Genomic DNA, 19,080 nt, shown 5'->3' with positions numbered 1-19,080 from the left:
TTTATATATTGACAGCAAATAAATAGAGTAAATAAATAGATAAATGATGCAACAAATAAAGAGATTGAACTAAATGTTGATGTTGATAATTACAAGAAATTTTGTGAAATCAAATAAGAATGAATACCCAAAATTTAAAATATCAGACCTCTTGCTAGAGCATGATGTCTAACTAAAAATTTTGCCTTATGTTTCACTCTGCATTTGTATGTGTAACTTGTGTCTGTTGTGAACTTAACTTTATGCTATTTAGTTGCTGCTCATGTAGCTAGATTGACACAATGGACAAAGACTGGTATTGTTTAGATTATCTTGCCCATACAAGTAGGATAGGACCATGGTAGGCTTGTGTTACCGTACTCATCGGTTTCTCTTGTTACAATACTTGTGCTTGTGAAAATATGGTCTATTCCACAGCAATCAGTTTCGATGACTTGATATCTCTGCTGTAAGGGTTTTGAAATATCTGTGCAGAACGCAGTGATGTAGCCAGAGGGAGTGCTCTGGGTGCTCAAGCACCCTGTGCCTTCTGTTTTGGATCACTGGTAGGAAATGTTCCGCCGTCACTGAAAAAAAGTTCAAAATTGTACCAGAGCTGACAGTTGACACAGACGGTCCGTACTCCGAGGCAGGTATGCACGCGTGCGTAGTAAGCCATGCTCTTGTCGATTCCGTGAAGAATCTGTCATTAACCCAAGGCGGAGCCTTTGTCCAAAAGCGAGCAGCCGAGAGTTTAGCACTTAGTGCTGCTTCATTTGTCAAGAAATCGATTGCAATGACAAGGTACAAATATCTGATCAGGAAACGTCAGTTAGTGACATGTGAGCGTACAATTTTAGTGCAAAAATTTGCAGGTATTACTGAATTTTAATTAACATTTCAATTAACTTAACTTTAATTAAGATTTAATTTAATTGTAGTACAACAAAATTATCAAAATTAATTAAATAAGTTAATTAAAATGTATATAAAGCAATATATCGTTATGTTGACACCCCTTGGTTTGCAATCCTGCATGACTAAACCACTGGAACGCCTTGGGTGGACTTGAAGAATATTGACTGGCGATTTACTTTGCGTTTTCGAATGGGAATTCAATTTGTTGTTCATGAATTATGCTGCGTAAGCGTTGCATTATATGTTTTTATGGATATTTAGTGGTGCATGCATGGATTGATTGTTAAAGATGTTTTGCAAACACTGCACTTCAATCTCCTAGGGCAGTTTCATTCTCCTTGGATGTATAATTTCCCAAATTCTTGAACTATAGTTTAGTTAATTTTGATTGAGATTTGTGAAGTTTCTCACGATGATCTTGAACTGTTCTATAAGCGCAAGTCCACTCAACCGATCAGCAGACATTGTTGATATGCGATAAATTTTCAAGTGACTAAAACTTTTGTCTCTTTCACAAGAAGTCACGTGCACTAGAAAACGTAGTACTCTACACATGTACATACCGTATAAGATAAAACATTGGAGTGGAATTTATTTGGCGGATTGACGGATTTTCTTAGCGAGCGCCAATATAATATCCGCTAATAATTTGCCAACCAGGATATGTTGACGTCATCACCTCGTGCGTGGATCAGGCATCATGGCGATGGGGTGGTACAGTACGCGGATGAGGCCACAAGATGGTAAAGCCCTTGCTTGTCGTTTGTTGTGCCTATCTTGTCTAGCAGGAAGTTTGGCTAGGAAAATGTGGCCGTGAAGCTATCTATGATGAAGAGGTGGAATAGTGCAAGCTAAATAGATTCTGTAATCGCAAACTCCTCCATGACGCGCAGCCAATTCACTAATGGGTAACATATATTGATTATCCAACAACAATGTCCAACCGCCAAAATAAAATCCGTCAATATGCTTTTACCGTCATTTTTTAGCAAACCGTCAAAATAAATTCTCGCCAATATTTTATTTAATATACGGTATTTGGATTACGAGCCTAGAATGCATTTATAACTTTGTAGGCACATTTCCTGACCCACATGTGGTTACAGAGAGCAAAAAGTATATCATTTGAGTTTTCGATTATCTTGTGTACACGAATAACGAGGCGTTGAGGAAAGTTCGAAAGAATTCACGGATGGATCCGCGAATATCATATTGGTGTTGGTGCTTGCACACTTTCAAATGTTGCTTTTGGGCAGAGTTTGTTGTGGCTATTTTGTTGCAATCAATGACAGTACATTTGTTCTTGATCAGGCCAGAAGTTAAGTGACGTTTTTCGGTTGCCTGAAGAGGGAGGACACGCATGCTCTCTCTCTGTATAGTGCTCCGTCGAAGTCTGCCACTCTTATTTATTTAGTGAGTTTCTTATTCATTTCAATGCTTGTTCGCAGTTGGCGACGGGTTCTCTGCTCACGTAGCTTGCATAGGAAAACCGCACATCGTACTATTAGTGCATCTCGTCTCCAGTGTTTGTACCATTGCATAGAGCGTCTTTCGAAATTAATACCGCGTGGGAATCGGTCCAGCAAAGGGTCGGGTGTATACAACAAGGTTGTCTATAACTTTGTAAACGCAAGTAGAATCTCTTGTGTCTTTCAGGTGTAGTCCGTTATAGCAAATTTATGGACATCCCGATGGATCATTCAATGCGAATGGGAAATGTCGCATGCCATGCACTTTAGTATGCATGTAGCCGGGAGCTGAAATCATCCAGCTTTTGTCTATACTTGTAAACTGGATCCAATATGTCTAAAGGGCGTAGACAGGATTTTTGGAGGTTAAAGTTAATATCAATTAGACTCGAAACGATCGACCGATTTCTTAGTGCCAACATCATTTTTGTCCGATTCATTTCTTGGCGTTTCGTATACCAAATCGTACCTGCGACATTCAAACTTCGACTGCTTTCTCACTTCAGTATATAGCCACGCACTCTTAATTTAATTAAGCTGGGTTCACAATATATTTCGTGCTGACCTCTTAATTAAAAATAATAATGGGTGCTCAGTGCATTCCCACCTGTGCGAGCGAGCACGTACTATACAGCTGCAGAGTAAATTTTAAAACAACGCCTAGAATGCGTTGTTCAATACACTAGCGGTATGTAGTAAAAGATCAGGAAAGGAGAGCTGCTGCTAGGTACCGTAGTAACTTGCAGACGCATTGATTCGGGCAATATTTACATAGTCAAAACGGCAAAAAGCAAAACACGACTGTTGCATCTCTAGGTGTGTCTATTACTTCGCACATCGATAACAATGAAATCTCATTCTAGTTACATAACCGCGATCAACACAACTCGATACTCACTCACGTATACAGCTCACAACTGTCGAAAGCTGCCTCAAAACTGATCACTTTCTAGATAATTAATGTGTGAAGTACCATGAGTCTAACTTGATCAATATTTTACTCAGCTAGATTTAGACGTCCTCTATGGAGCGACAGTCGGCAAGCGAAATATTTCAATGCAATTTCAGTCACACAAAAATGGCCGCGACTAGCGAGATGGCATCGGCCAGGTGCACAAGTAGATTAGCTAACTACATACTGCTGAATGCACTCGATGGACAGCAAATCAGTTTTGTTCGAAACAGCTTCGTACAATTAATAAACCCTTTACTGTCGTAAGTGACTTGTTTTCTTCAAATTTCTTTGAACTGTATACTTTGCGCGCTTTCTTCAGTCAATAATGTCTAGCGATGACGTCACATGAAGTGTCACAGTTAGTTACGTAAATCAATAGTCAAGATAACGGAGAAGCGCCTAACCAACGGTGTAGACGTGTAAACTACTGTTCTTCAATTTGCTCGTGGAGCGGCTAGTTAGGAGTGATGCGCAACGCACAGTAAAACGCGCATGCCTAGAAGTAAGTGAGCAATGTTTTCATGGCGATGTTAGCAGTTGTTAACTTTCATTACATCAGCTAATTATTATTATTATTATTAGCAGCTAAGAACAGCATTAACTGTCACTAAAACAGCTAGTACAAGACACTATATAAGTTAAAACGCTGCTTACGCCTAATTCAAGCTTGTTGCCATAGCAATAATTACAGAGTGACGTCAAATAACGTGAAATGTCAATTTTTGGCACCCATCAAGGAAAACAAACATTTATTAAAAATGATCGATTTGTAACAGCTGTCCCCTGGATGAAGGGGTGGTGGAACGCAGTCACATAAGTGAGCATAGTTACCATAGAAACATCTCTAGTGATGACGTAAACAATTGTGTGTTTACTTTCTTCAAAACTAGCAAAGAACGGTTCGAATTTATCAATTCCTAAACGATTACCCCGGTCGGTGGGGGTGGTGGCGCACAGACGGACGCACGGACGGACACTCAGAGTACCCCTTTGACGCATTAGAGAAAACTCGCTTCGCTCGCTCGCAAATTAAGACGCGGTGTCGCAAACCGCTGATTGCCGCGTTCTACGGAGCTAACTTTATATCGCGTTGCGGTCTGTGTTCACAAATTATATTGTGGCTGCGGTGTCTGGTGTCCTTTTGTCTGGCTCCCGAGGCAAAATATCAATGACACTCATTGCACTTGTGTTCTTGAATTCGACTTTGTTGCTGCTTTGCCGCGGCAAAATGTACAACAAGTACACGTACGACCTTTAGCTAAATCGGAGAAGGTAGAGAGCAGAAATAATTTGTCCGTCAATTGCGTCTTCACGATGCAGAGCCACTTTTACAGAGTACTTTACCATTTAGAACTATCACGTTGTACCTGTTGCGATACTTCAAGCAACGATATCCCGGATAAGCGTAACCACCTGATTTCATGCTAGGCTACGATTGGTCAAACGTTAGCAGCTAGCAGGGAGCGGCTTTCCGCAGAGATAGAAACGTTTTATATCCCGTGCGGCGTTCCGTTTTGCAATTTGTTAACAATTTGCCGTTGCCGCGATTCTGATGAACGGCGGTGCCTCTTGTTGCCGCTGAGCCGAACGGCACATATTGTGAACCAGCTCTAACTCGTTTTCTGAGGAGCTCACGTGACTCTACGATGTCTAAGACAGATATGGGAATCTAAAACTAAAGCTTGCTAGAGCTTTACAATTTAGTCCAGTTGACAAACGAAATGATTGTGTGAAATGTGTGCGTTGCTTTTATGTTACGCGCCAACTTTTGGGGGCTTCCGATCGACCTGAAAAACATGTGTCTGTATAGATCTAGATGTGTACGCCACTGATCTAGCAACAAACAACTGTTCGGCAGTTAACTAATTTAATTAATTTGCTATTTGTATTGAAGGTCAAGCGACGCCTGTGTATGCTAAGACCTTTCAGTATCTAAGGTAGTTAATGTCATTGTCAACTGTGTTGCAGGCCAGGGCTTCAGTCTTGTGTATAATATGTTGTGGGCTGGGATATACGAGCGGATTTCTCACTATTATTATGGGTGTAACTGCATGCTTGTTTATAGCATTAACTAGCGTCTAGAATTGTGACAATCTTGTCGTCTTTGCAAACTTTGTTAACCGCAAGGGTGTCGCTGGTTGTCCAAATTGGGAGGCCAGCTGCACGGGTGTTCACTTAAATGAGCTTTTGTCTATTGTCTAAAAGGGGGCATGGCCTCTCCAGGCTCATGCATGCGTATAGCTAGATATTGACGCCACTAAATCTAGGAGTACCAAGCTCCGCGTCGATGGGCAAATTATATGCGTGCGTGCGTGCGTGTGTGTGTGTGTGTGTGTGTGTGTGTGTGTGTGTGTGTGTGTGTGCACACGCATGCGTGCGTGTGTGTGTGTGTGTGTGTGTGTGTGTGTGTGTGTGTGTGTCAGGTGGCTAGACGTGTCAAACAATCACGTGACCATACTACTGTATACTTCATCTTATTTGCACGAAGGATATGCGAGTACAGCTGCACACCCACAGCATGTCTATCGTGGCGCTTACCAAGCGTCTTCCTTCAAGAGCATTCCTTCTTCAAGTGCATGTGTCTGACGTGCCGCTCATGTGTCAAGATACACAATCCGCGTGTCACGCCTCGTCAACCGAAGAGACAAGAAATTAGCACAGACAACACTGTCCATCGTTCTTGCTCTCATGTCAAACGCACCAAATTAGACATACAACAGGTAGTAACCACTCCCTATTCCGAACTTGCTATACAATCACAGGATCCGCCTCTATACCTCGTCAGATACCACATCATCTCAACAACCATTTGCGGGTAAGCAAAAGCTTCGGAGTCGTTTGTAACAGGTCGAGCGCAGCCGTCGCCTTCGTTTCTAGCGTCCTATCTTGCGAGGTTAAGGTCTTGTAATCATGTGCACGAGAGAAACCTACTGCGGGTCGAAACCCGAAGGAAGAACGATGTCACTACTGTTTACCGTTGAACCGTCGAGTGGTGCACTAGCAAAACTCCTTCAACTCGTGGAAGTAAGCTAGATTCGCATGCACACGTGTCGCTGGTTTGCCAATGTCTTTGTTCTAGCCTTACTCGAGCTCTCTACTCCACGTGGAATCGCGCACGGCCGAGAAAGCCGACGGCTCCCTCGACGTCTGCCTGCGGTGTACGCCGAAAGATGAGAGCAACTGGAGCAACGGTTTGCAGCACCAACTGCAGGGAAACGGTGCGATTAACGTGCGAATCTTGCCTGAGGAGTCGAGCGACACCTCGACTAACACAGGTAGACAACACGTGCGTGATTGAGTCAGCAGTATCGTTTGTGATGATGACTGACTGAGTAGTGCCGTGGTTTCCTCGCCGAGCGTCGGATCTCGATCTGATGATGTCGGAAATCTACGACTTCACGACGGACCCTGACGCGGCCAAGCTGCCGGTAAGAATGTGTGTTCGTGCGTGCGTGCGTGTGTGTTTGCTCGCTCGTATTTCGAGTAGAACAGACTTGTTTGCATTTAATTTGTATTCGGCATTGTCTTAACTCTAGCAACTTAATTAATTAAGTGCGCCCGAATAGCTTTATTTGCATTACAATACCGTGGGAAGACAGTCTAGTAGAGTGTAGGCGCAGGCGTGTACTGCAGCAGGTCTAGCGCGTCGGGCCTAGAGGGTATATTGCGCTTTCCAATGATGCCATGCATGGTGGTCGTGATGTGATCAATTATGAATAGAGGTGTTGTTACGATTTGAACGCAAGTAGAGCTCAGCCTCAACACTTCAAGAAAGGTGTAGTACAGTACCGTCGTATATGCATGTGACTCGTGTGGTACCGGTAGCCCGGAGTGATACTTAGTTACACACACTTTCAACTTAATTAACGACTGGTATTGTACATCGTAGTTTAGTTTGCTTTTCGTATTGCAATGTGCGTATATTGCAGTTCAGCTTAGGGAGAAAGCTGCCAATTCGGATAATCAGTCAGACTTGTAGTAGGTGTTGCTAGTAACATTGGAGCGTGGTTACAGGGATGTAGTTAGAGGTTCAAAAAAGGTGAAAACAAGCAAAGCAAGGATGTAGGTAGAGTTAAATAGAAGGCGAAAGCTACAGAAGCCAGTATAACGACAATCATGAGTCCAGTAGATTATTAGCGAATAGGAGTAAGTAATGCATGAGAAGTTGCAATAGGATATACTAGGATACCTCTTCCTTAGCATTAATACGAGTGGACCAGATATGTTGGAATCACAGGCAAAGGCTAGTAAATAAGAGAAACGGCTTACAGACATTTAATTCTCTGAAGGCAGAACCGTTATGTCTTAGAACCAATATGTCCTAGATAACGTCACGTGACCAGCCAGCCAGCCTAGGAAACTTTGTAGTTGTTGTGTGACATATCGAGTGTATTCTTTATTTTATAAATAGGGAAACACATGCTGTTGTGAGTAATGAAACGTCAGTAACCTCATCCATGTTTTTTCAAGTAATGCGTAAGCCTACGTCTTGTAGTTCTCCATCGTCGCAGATGTTACAATACAAATCTGGAAAGTAGCGTAATACAATCAGGTTTGTTGACGGGAAAAGGGAGAAAACTTCAATTAAGCCTTGATGAAAATGGAAGTCACTGGCGTTTGTTTAAGTACTGAGACTGGACGAGGCTCCAAATACCTGTGAGATACCGGTGGATATAACGAGAAAGGCACGTACTCTTTGGTCGTTGGTATTGTTGCTGATGAAATTCTCTCATATGCATGTTAAGGTTCCGACTGCAGCTTCAAGCAGTCTTGACTAGCTTTGTGCATTTCTTACAGTCAGCCAATACCCGAGATTCAAATATCCTCTAGAGAAATCGCTAAACTATAACTTCAAAACAATTTTGTGCAGGAATTCCAAGATGATGCATATCAGAAAAGACGAAAGTTTATCAGCGAACAAGCTTCGAAGTACAGGCAGTAAGACACAAGCAGATTGTGTGGAGATAAACATTGCATCATTTGTGATGTTGCAGTGGCCAGCCCATCATACCGATTGATTACAATGAAGAAGAGACCCAAACATGGTTTGCCTACTCGTTGCTACTAAGTGTCTTGCAGTGTAAAACGGTGAGTGTAGGAGAACGGTCTTCCGAGAGGTGACTAAGTTATACCCAACTCACGCCTGCAGACAGCACAACAAAGCCTTCAATCTCATGAAGTCATCCTGCGGCTACTCGTACGTCTCACGCAGTCTTTCAGTCAAACATTAAATCACGTGACAGCTTGAAATTTGACAGAGAGGACAAAATACCCGACTTGGAAGGGGCCTCCAAGTTCTTGCAAGGTAGACGTCGTCATTGTGGCGAATTGAGCGATGTATATGCATGGTTTATTCTTGTTGTAGAGCGCACAGGTTTCAGGCTCAGGCCAGTAGCGGGGCAACTAACACCGAGGGATTTCCTGTCGACGCTGGCGTTTAGAGTCTTCTGCTGCACGCAGTACATCCGCCATTCGTCGAATCCGCTCTACACGCCAGAGCCGTTCGTAGAACTTTGCACTCTGCGTACTGTCGTCCGCTTCTAATACTAAGTTTCACATAGCGATGTTTGTCACGAGATATTGGGTCATGTCCCGATGCTTTCCGACCCTGCATTTGCTGAATTCACGCAGGTCTTATATTCTTTACAACTGTGTACGCCGTTCAAATAGAAAACTGTTTTGTTTACCGCAAGGAAATAGGGCTTGCTTGCTTGGGAGCACCGGACGAGTTCATCGAAAAGCTTTCTACGGTATGTATGGATAGCTGTCCTTTGTAAACTATCCGCATAGTCACAAACGGTAATCTGGTGCAGCTCTATTGGTTTACAATCGAATTTGGAATCTGCAAAGAAGCTGGCGAAATGAAAGCCTACGGTGCAGGATTGCTGTCCTCGTTCGGAGAGATGAAGGTGACTGCAAATAGATACATACATAACACTCTCCTCTAGGTCTAACCCATAGGTCTGTGTTTCATCACTTATGTGCGTGCTTTCTATTCGTGTTTACTTCACTACAGCATGCTATTGAGAGCAGCGAAGTTCAACGATTTCCGTTTCATCCACCCACAATTACGGAACAAAAATACTCACTGGTCGGGTACCAAAACACTTATTTTTACCCAGAAAGTTTTGAAGACGCTGTAAAGAGAGTAAGGTATAATAGCATGAAGTTTCGACGTTCAGTTGGTGGTTGTGTCAAGTGTGAATGTGTAGGCAGTATGTGGCTTCTATACCCAAACCGTTTCATTGCCGCTATAATCCGTATACGGAGGGATTGGAGGTGATGTCTAACCGTGAGGGAGTGACGCGGTCACTGTGTGAAATTGAAACGGAGCTAGAGCGTTTGAAGAAACTGGTGGGAAAGCTAGAGGTGCAATGACGGTCTGTTGTAGCACTTGAGGGACACTCCGCGTGCAAATTTATCACGGTCTTGTGATGACAACTTTGGCGTCAGTCGACGTTTGTTTCACATTAGCTATTTATTTTATGCTCAATGGAATTGTCAACGGAGGATAATCAGGATTTACGTCACAAATAGATGAAATAGTACAAAAAGTAATAAATGTGACGTCAGACTTCCACCAACCGTGATAATGCATCTGGCAGGAGTTGGAGTACAAAGTAACGCAGAGAGATAGACATACAGATATTGCAGTACATACATACATATATACGTACATATATACGTACATACATACAGTCTGCGTCAAAACTATTGACACATTTCCTGTTTAGTTGTACTATTTTGGAAAATCTTCTTGTTTTGCTATGTAATACGAAACCAGCGCCAAATGTTTCTCAAACAGCTGAAAAGGAGTCACAAAAGCTATTCTATAGTCTGGGTAAATGCTAGAGAACTCTTCCATCGTCAAATGAGTCGTGAAAGACAACGCCGCGATATTCTGTTACTCTACCGCTCTGGTACCAAGAAGCCACCTATGATCTCCCAACTTTTACGTGTTCCTCGCTGTAATGTTTACTGAACTCTCAAAAGACTAGACGCTGGAGAACGTAGAGCTTCCCATGAAAGACCAAAAACCAGCTGATAGCCATCTAACAGCCTAGTGAACATCACGCACACAAGGAACAACGAAATCAGCAAACAAACTTGCTCACCAGCTAACAGCGCAGGAAGGACTTGTCGTCAGTTCTTCCACCAGCAGAAGAGAACTTCATGACGCAGGCTATCGCTACACTATGCCTAAGAAAATTCCGCTAGTGAAGTTAAAAAACCAGATTCTGGCCGCGTCACGGTCTTGATTGGCCCGCTAACTCACCAGATCTTGCACCAATAGAAAACCTCTGGGCGGTCATCAAGCGATGTGTTGAGCTTCCTACGCCTCAAAACGTTCATGAACTTAAAGACGCAATCCAGGCGGAGTGGCAGTTGCTCACTCTTTGTGATCTGTTGCCGTACATCGAACGCATGTGTAGCCGAATACGCCTTTGTGTAGCTAGCGGGGGAAATGCTATCAAAAAATGAAAGGAGAACACAAGCTACTGATGCGCACTTGTGTGTTTCCAAAAGTCTAACGAACCTACGAACATACACATAGTTCTTTTATATCTAGAAACGTACGTCACGTGAAAACGGATGCGTTTCTGCTCACGCTACCCATGGCCACGCCTCCAAGCGTAAATGTGTCAATGCGGACTGTACATGCATGACAAACAGATTGCTCTATTGCTTATAAATTCTATACTACAGTACACAAATTGAGCTTTCAGTATACTAAAAGTCAGTCTAACTCTACAAATATATAGTGTTTTAAAACCAATTAGTGGACTTGCAACAGAGAAACAAACAGACAGACAGATAGACATATTATTGTATTCTTTGATAAACACTAGTGCATGATTTAGTCGCAAGACGGTAACATTTCTAGAATTTCTAAATCAATGAACATAATGTTGAAAGTCTCTGTCATACTCTACACTGTTCATGAGTCAACTTAGACACTTTTCTGCTGATCACTCTTGCTTGCATTGCATCTCTGCATACGCACTGATATCTGGCGTCTCCACCTGTCCCGGAAATCAGCTTCATTATCTCGACCCATCAAATCTCTGGACTTCTTTGATCCCTGGTCCAACTATTTCTCCCCAAAGATTCCACAGTGTTAAAAAAGATAGCCCGACAAACAGACAGACAAGCAGGCGGACAGACAGACAGACTTCAGTCTTCACTTGGAAACTGCAAATTGAAGATCAAGCAAGGTTGCAGCGATGAGATCTCTGCGAAGAAAGACAAGGAGCTGTTCTTATGGTTGGAGACTATCTTCGGTGAAGACGCGCTCGCACTGAAACCCAGTGACTTTTGTTTGTCGGTGTTTTTGAGGCTTGGTATTCCTCCTTCAGTTTTTGATTAGAATACAATGTGAATGTGGGAAATCTATCGACGAGCTAGTACCATCGTCTAACTAGTGTTCTAAAGATACCGAGTTTTGCCGATACTACTGATACCGATACCCTGGTTTTCAAATATCAATCGCTACCGATACCGATACCAATACTGACAATTTAATTATTTGCTTTTGGTATTAATTAACTGCTAATTAAATCAGCAAAAGCACTGATTCAAAAACGAAAGTCTTGTCTTCATATCAACATATTGCTTGTCTATACGACAACCATCGACGACGAAGTCACCGGGAGCCCAGGGATGACTGAAGTTGTACTGCTGCTCCTTCAGCATCGCTCGTTGACTGCTGCTTGTCTTGTCTACACTCATTTTTTTAATCCTCCAGCAGTCTAAAGTTGTCAGAGTGCTTTTTCTACAGGTATACTTTCTAAGATCTAGTTAAGTCAATTAAGGTATTGTAAGTACTTAAGCTTAAACATTTTCTGAGCATATTTTACACAAGTAGGCGGAGACCGTAAATACAGTAAGACCAAATGTCACTGGCACGAGTCGCCATAATAGAACCACACATCCGTTAACCCTTGAAGTGTTAAATCCACGCCCGAGATATCGGCAAGCAAAATCTTCCCGGTACCGATACCGCTGTCCAACTCCGGTATCGGCGCTGATACCGCTACTTACTCCGTAATACCAGTAATAATGGCAGTATCGTTGAAAAACTGCTTCCAACATGCAAACAACCAAACATGACGGTAGGCCAGTGTGGCAACACAATGAAATTGCCAACACATTGCTTAATTGCCTGAGCTCAAAATCCATCATGAGAAAGAGCCTCAGCACCGACACTCAGGGATGAACACCGACACTACATAATTTTAATTTGTACGACTGAGGCTCAAGCCATGACTTCGATTTAACTATATATGGCTCATCCCTTTAGTAAAGACACAGTGAAACATGCAGCACAGGAAGGAGGCTTTAATTAATTAAAGCAGCAAGAAATGAGGAAAGAAAGCTAGCAAAGTATGATGGACAATGTGGTGTAGTGTTGCACATGTGTTGTGCAGGTAGTTGTAATACAGTTGTTCGATATACAGTCTACGTTACTACAATTGGCGACGAGGATGGCTACGCTCATCGGTAGCATCTTAGCGTTTGATAGTACTCTCGAAGACTGTCCCACTTATGTGGAACGGGCTGAGCAGTTCATGAAAGCAAACAAGGTGAAAGACGAGGACCGTGTCCCACGTTACTGACCTTGATGGGCAGCCCGACTTACAGCTTATTGCGGAATCTGGTCGCCCCGCAGAAGCCGCCAGAGATGTCCTACACCGACATAGTGACAACCTTGACAAAGCATTTGGCGCCAAAACCATTAGTCATCTCGGAACGTTTCCGTTTCATAAGGGAAATCAAGGCGTGGGCGAGACGATCAATACGTACGTTGCTACTCTTCGGAAGCTAGCTCGGACTTGCGATTTCGGAGCACAGCTGGATGACGCCATCAGAGATCAACTAGTTTGCGGTCTTAGCTCCGCGGCCATCCAAAAGCGATTACTATCGGAAGCAACACTCGACTGCAAGAAGGCTGTAGAGATTGCGATCGCTATGGAAGCAGCTGCTAAAGACACGCATGAGATGATGGGTCAGCAGGTTCAGCCGAGTGCAGGAAGCGTTGAAGACGGAGTTCACCGCGCAGAGGCCAGACATATACCCACTCAACTACGCAGGGGTAAGTCTTGCTACCGTTGTGGAAATACAAACCACCTGGCGCCCGCCTTTTGGCATAAGGAAACTTTTTGTGCTTCCTGCAAGAAGAAGGGTCACATTTCTGCAGTGAGTCGTTCAAGACCCAAACAGGCACATGCAACAGATACATCTGTAACAGGTGAAACCAATTGCAAGTACGTTAGTGAGCAGACGGATTCAACCGTTACGGAACGGGAGTGGAGAGTACTAACTCTCAAGCACAAATGCACCCCTCCAATACTAGCACAAGTCCAGTTGTCAGGAAAGAAGTGACGATGGAAGAGGATACAGGAGCATCAGTATCTCTGATGCCCTTACAGCAACGGAAGAGTCTGGGCATTCCCAATGACTTAGATCCAGTACGCTGCACTTTACGCACATACACTGGAGAAAGTGTCGCTGTTCTAGGACAAGTACGAGTGAAAGTGAGATATCAACAGCAGGAAAGACCCTCCCCTTGTTAGTAGTGAAAGGATCAGGACCTGCCTTGCTCGGGCGAAACTGGCTTAGCCAGATCAGATTGGACTGGCATGGAATCCACCTTGTTAGGGATTCAAGTTTTTCTCTTCAGAGTATCCTGGACAAACACCAAACCTTCTTCGCTCAAGGTTTGAGTTGCATGCGTATTTCAGCCTCCATTAGTTTGAAGCCAGGAACAGTGCCAAAGTTCTGCAAGTACAGATCCGTACCGTATGCTCTACGCGAGGCAGTTGAAGAAGAGTTGGACAGATTACAACGAGACGGTGTCATAGACAAAGTGGATGTGAGTGAATGGGGAACCCACTGGTGTGTGCTAAAAAGAAAGACGGCTCTATTAGGTTATGCGGGGATTACAAGGTTACTCGGAACCAATGTATACAGGTAGACCAGTACCCCACTGAAACCAGAGGACCTTTTTCATCAATTATCTGATGGCAAGGAATTTTATATTCTGGATTTATCCCACGCTTATCAGCAGATGTCTTTAACGGAGGACTCTAAGGAATACACCACCATCAATACCCACAACGGCCTTTATCGCTACCTACGAATGCCATTGGGCATTGCCTGTGCACCGGCTAAGTTTCAGAAAGCTATTGATCAAGTTCTGCTGGACCTGAAGGGAGTTGGGGCATATATGGACGACATCATAGTCACGGGAGCAACTAGAGAACAACACCTTCTAAACCTCGAGGCTGAACTGAACCGGTTTGAAGAACAAGGTATTCGTCTACGGCGGGATAAGTGTCACTTCCTGCAGCCATCAGTAGAATACCTTGGCCACCGCATTGACAAAGACAGAGTACACGTCTCAGAAACCAAGGTGGAGGCAATCCGAAACTGTCCTCAACCTGAAAATGTCATTCAATTACAGTCATTTCTTTGAATGGTGAACTACCGTAATCGATACATTCCAAATCTATCGTCTCTCCTACAGCCTCTCACAGCTTTATTACAAAAAGGCTAGAAATGGGTGTGGTCAGCGGCTTGTGAACGAGCATTCCAGTTAGTCAAGAAAAAGCTCACATGCGCTTCTGTTTTGGCTTTCTATGACCCACGTTTGCCACTACGGGTTGCAGCAGACGCATCAGCATATGGCATAGGTGCTGTGTTGACACAAATTATGCCTCAGGGTCAGGAACGGCCGGCTGCTTTTGCCTCGCGCACCATGACATCTGCGTAACAAAACTATTCTCAACTAGAGCGAGAAGCTTTAGCTATCATCTATGCCGTTAAGAAATTTCATCAATACATCTATGGAAGACACTTCGTCTTGATTACTGACCACGAACCTCTGATGACTATTCTTAGCCCAGGAAAGGCATCCCCTCCATGGCAGCGGCGTGGTTGCAGAGGTGGGCCATCACTTTGACCTCGTACTCGTACACCATGGAGTTCAAATATTCAAAGGACAATGCCTCTGCAGATGCTTTGCCGCGGCTTCCCTGCCTATCAAATACCAAGGAAAACCTGAGGCTACTTTTCACCTCGGGATTTTGATAACCTCCCAGTCACAGCGAAACAGTTAGCAACGGGTACCCGTCGTGATCCAACCTTGGCAAAAGTTCTGCACTGGACCCGATTTGCATGGCCTTCTCACTGCTCTGATACAGACGGCAAGCCTTACCTTAACCAGAAACATGAATTGTCAGTGGCACAGGATTGCTTACTATGGGGAACAAGAGTGATTATACCTGTCAGTTTCCGTGACCGGTTACTGGAAGAGCTGCATTAACAACACGTTGGCGCCAGTCGCATGAAAGCTCTAGCAAGGAGTCATTTCTGGTGGCCACATTTGGACAACGATATTGAATCAAGAGCAAGCTCCTGTGCCAGCTGCAAAGAGCATCAGGATATGCCAGCTTCAGCACCATTACATCACTGGAAGTGGCCAGCTACCCCTTGGTATCGTGTTCACACTGACTTCGCTGAGATCTATAATACTCATTTTCTGCTCCTCACTGATGCGCATTCAAAATGGCTAGAGGTAGCGCATATGCCTTCAAAAACGAATGCCACAGCTACCATTCACACTTTGCGGAACATATTTTCTACTCACGGTCTACCGGTCCACCTGGTCTCGGACAATGGGCCACCATTCACCTCAGTAGAGTTTGAAACATTCATGAAACAAAACGGCATCTACCATGTCCGCACACCACCTTTTCACCCCTCTTCAAACGGGGCAGCTGAGAAGGCAGTACAGACATTCAAGAGGGCTCTCCAGAAAGACACATCAACAGTACCATTAAAGCACAAACTAGCAAATTTCCTCCTCAGTTATCGAACCACTCCTCATTCAGCAACAGGCCAAGCTCCATGCATCTTGTTAATGCGTCGATCTATCCGGAGAAGGTTAGATCTCGTCCATCCAAGTCTTACAGACGTGATCTCCCGTCATCAAAAATCTCAATGTCTTTCCCATGACAATAGCCAGCCTTTGCAGAGGTTTGCGGTTGGGGGATACGGTTTTGACTCGAGACTATTCCACAAATCAGGCCAAGTGTTCCGAAGGAACTATTACGCAAGTATTTGGCCCACTGACGTATGAGGTCTATCTACCTGATACGCAACTGACGTGGAAACGCCACTCCGACCAACTGATACATTGCCCTAGCTCGACTGATAGTCCTACCAATACAGCGCACTCTCTGGTGCCTTCCCCGTCGTCAGGAGCCACTCATCGTCTCTACAGTTCCTACTGGAAACTCACTTTCTACGTCGGTCATCGATCGACAAACCTCGGTTACTCCTATGGCTGCATCCACAACCACGGATTTTTCGGAAGAAACCAGAGTCGCCTCAGACTCAGCAGAAACAACGGCAGACAGTAACTCATCTACTGCGATCACCTCAATTCGCGGAAGGAATCCGGTTAGTCCTATTGCAACATCCGCCTTACGTCGGTCCACTGGAGTATCCCGACCGCCTGAGAGACTTGACTTATAGCTTTTTTTGCATTTTTGTGTTGTGTTGGTTCATGACTCTTAGCCTCTAGTGAAGTTTTCCTCCCTTTTATTTTTAGGGGGAAGTGTGGTGTAGTGTTGCGCATGCGTTGTGCAGGTAGTTGTAATACAGTTGTTCGATATACAGTCTACGTTACTACAGATAACATCTCCTTGGAAGTTCTACTTTCAAAATGGTTTTGAACATTTTGGACAGAGCGGAACAGCAGCTGAGGAGTACCTAAACACTTTGGCAAATATTATCTTGAGACATTGAGGGGACAAAGAATAAGGCAGTTTTTAGAGGGTTTTGAAGGAAAAAATTTCAGCCATTCTCCAGTGCTGCCATTCACAAGTCATCATGGACAAATTGTCAAATTATATTACCAGCTCAAGCAGATGAGAATTTATAACAGAGATATCCAATGTAGCGTTCACTAGACTGAACCATGTTTTTCTATAAAATTTAATGTAGAAATGTTATTTAGATTTTGCGTTTCAATAAAGTTAGCCAGCCATGCTAGCCAACCATCCAGACCGACAGACACAGACAGACAGACAGACATGTTTGAAAATATATGTATTAACAGACAGACAGACAGACAGATAAAATATATGAATTTGACAGACAGACAGACACACAGACAGACAGACAGGCAGACAGACAGAAAGATGAAGGTGGAAACAGGCAACACTTCCTATCAAATTAGGAGGATTTGGAATGACATCGGTCAATGCTATTGCTTCATCGGCGTTTTTAGGAGGATGGATGCATACTCTGTCAAACTTACCTACTAGGTTCTCTTACTTGACTAACGATGTATCACTCTTGCTTTTAACAGATAATAACGCAAAGATCTCGGCCGGTATTCATCAAGCTGTCAAGTCTACTGGTTGTGATAATTGCCAACATCTAAGTGAGTTTGTCAAACAGCTCAAGAAATTACAACAAAAACTATCTAGTCAACTACACGAGGCAAATGCAAATTCCTGCCTGGAAACTGCGATTTTACAATCAGATAGACCTGCAACTAAATTTAGATCAGTAAGAGGTAAGGGAGCTGGGTCAAGGCTGGAAGCCATTCCTAATGAAGAGATTCTTGCACTTAAACCCAACGAATTTCGTTTGGCAGCATCTCTGAGGTTGACATACCTGCACCCTTTTGTCAACTGGAACATCCAGTGTGAATGTGGCAAGTTGGCAGATGAATATCATCTTACATGCAAACATGGAGGTGGGTCTGTGTGGAAGCATGATGAAATTGTAAATGCATGGAGCACTTGTCTACATGAATTAAAGATTCATCACAAGAAAGAACCTCTTCATCGTTACTCTGGAAATGAGAATAGACCAGACAAGGTTGTGTACGACTCTGGGTGTAGCTATGACCTTGATGTAGCCATGGCTCATCCTTTCAGCCAAGACACTTTAAAGCAGGCAACTTTAGAGGAAGATTTTGCTGCTGCAAGAAGGGAGGAAGGAAGATGATCAAATACAAAAACAACAACTTGCCAGCAATACATCAAGCCTCAATTTCACTCTGGTATTTGAACGTTTTGGAACTTGGGGATCAGAAGCTACCAACTATTCAAGCAAACTAGCCAGAAGATCAAGAGACATAAATTGAAGGTTATACAAATGAAGCTGACTTTAGAGGTTTTAGACGAAAAAATTCTTAATAGTCTTACAACGATGTAACGCTAAAGTCATCCTCCACAAGATGACTCGTGTCTTACCTGGAGTAGATGAGATCATGTGATAAAGACTATCAAAGTAGCTTGCATTATATAAACTAAAGCTGAACTCAGTAGCTTGTTTGCATGTAGTGTAAGAAATGTAACGTAGAGTTTGTGTTTCAATAAATGAAGGTTGACAGACAAGCAGACCGACAGACAGAGAGACAGACAGACAGTAGTTTTAAGTGTAGTTCTCATTTTGTTTTACACAAGTTTCAATTTTAGCTTAGTTTAGTGATTAACACTACTAGTAGTTGGACAGTACATAGTACCCTGCATTGCGGAATGTATCATAGATAAAAGTTCAAATATATGTGATTAATAGACAGACAGACAGACAGACAGACAGACCAAAACCTGCTCATTTTGCATACCCTGTATATTTGGTGTTCACATCTCGTACAAGAATGTCGTTAGAAGTGCTTGCTCATGTAGAGACCAAATTATTAAAAGATACCTGATATTGTCAAGGATACACTGAAGCATA

The 19,080-nt window shown here is 43.4% G+C and overlaps 1 protein-coding gene across 2 annotated transcripts; it reads left to right on the top strand.

Annotated features, from left to right (window-relative positions):
• Positions 1-5,769: 5,769 nt before the first annotated feature.
• LOC134186797 (tryptophan 5-hydroxylase 1-like) lies at positions 5,770-9,901 on the top strand. Of its 2 annotated transcripts, XM_062654852.1 has the most exons (14): positions 5,771-6,136; positions 6,199-6,345; positions 6,401-6,596; positions 6,658-6,749; positions 8,192-8,259; positions 8,316-8,366; positions 8,420-8,518; positions 8,580-8,626; positions 8,687-8,822; positions 8,883-8,952; positions 9,015-9,071; positions 9,135-9,230; positions 9,338-9,474; positions 9,534-9,901. In XM_062654852.1, the coding sequence occupies exons 2-14, from the start codon at positions 6,232-6,234 to the stop codon at positions 9,697-9,699; spliced, it is 1,329 nt and encodes a 442-aa protein (XP_062510836.1). In that variant the 5' UTR covers positions 5,771-6,136; positions 6,199-6,231; the 3' UTR covers positions 9,700-9,901. The 2 variants fall into 2 exon arrangements, with proteins under 2 accessions (XP_062510837.1, XP_062510836.1); XM_062654853.1 differs by having other exon boundaries at positions 5,770-6,345.
• The last annotated feature ends 9,179 nt before the right edge of the window (positions 9,902-19,080 follow it).

This window comes from Corticium candelabrum, chromosome 11, assembly GCF_963422355.1.
Source record: "Corticium candelabrum chromosome 11, ooCorCand1.1, whole genome shotgun sequence".
NCBI lineage: Eukaryota > Metazoa > Porifera > Homoscleromorpha > Homosclerophorida > Plakinidae > Corticium > Corticium candelabrum.
The sequence above is the reverse complement of the archived record's forward strand: the minus strand, read 5'-3'. Positions and strand labels throughout refer to the sequence as shown.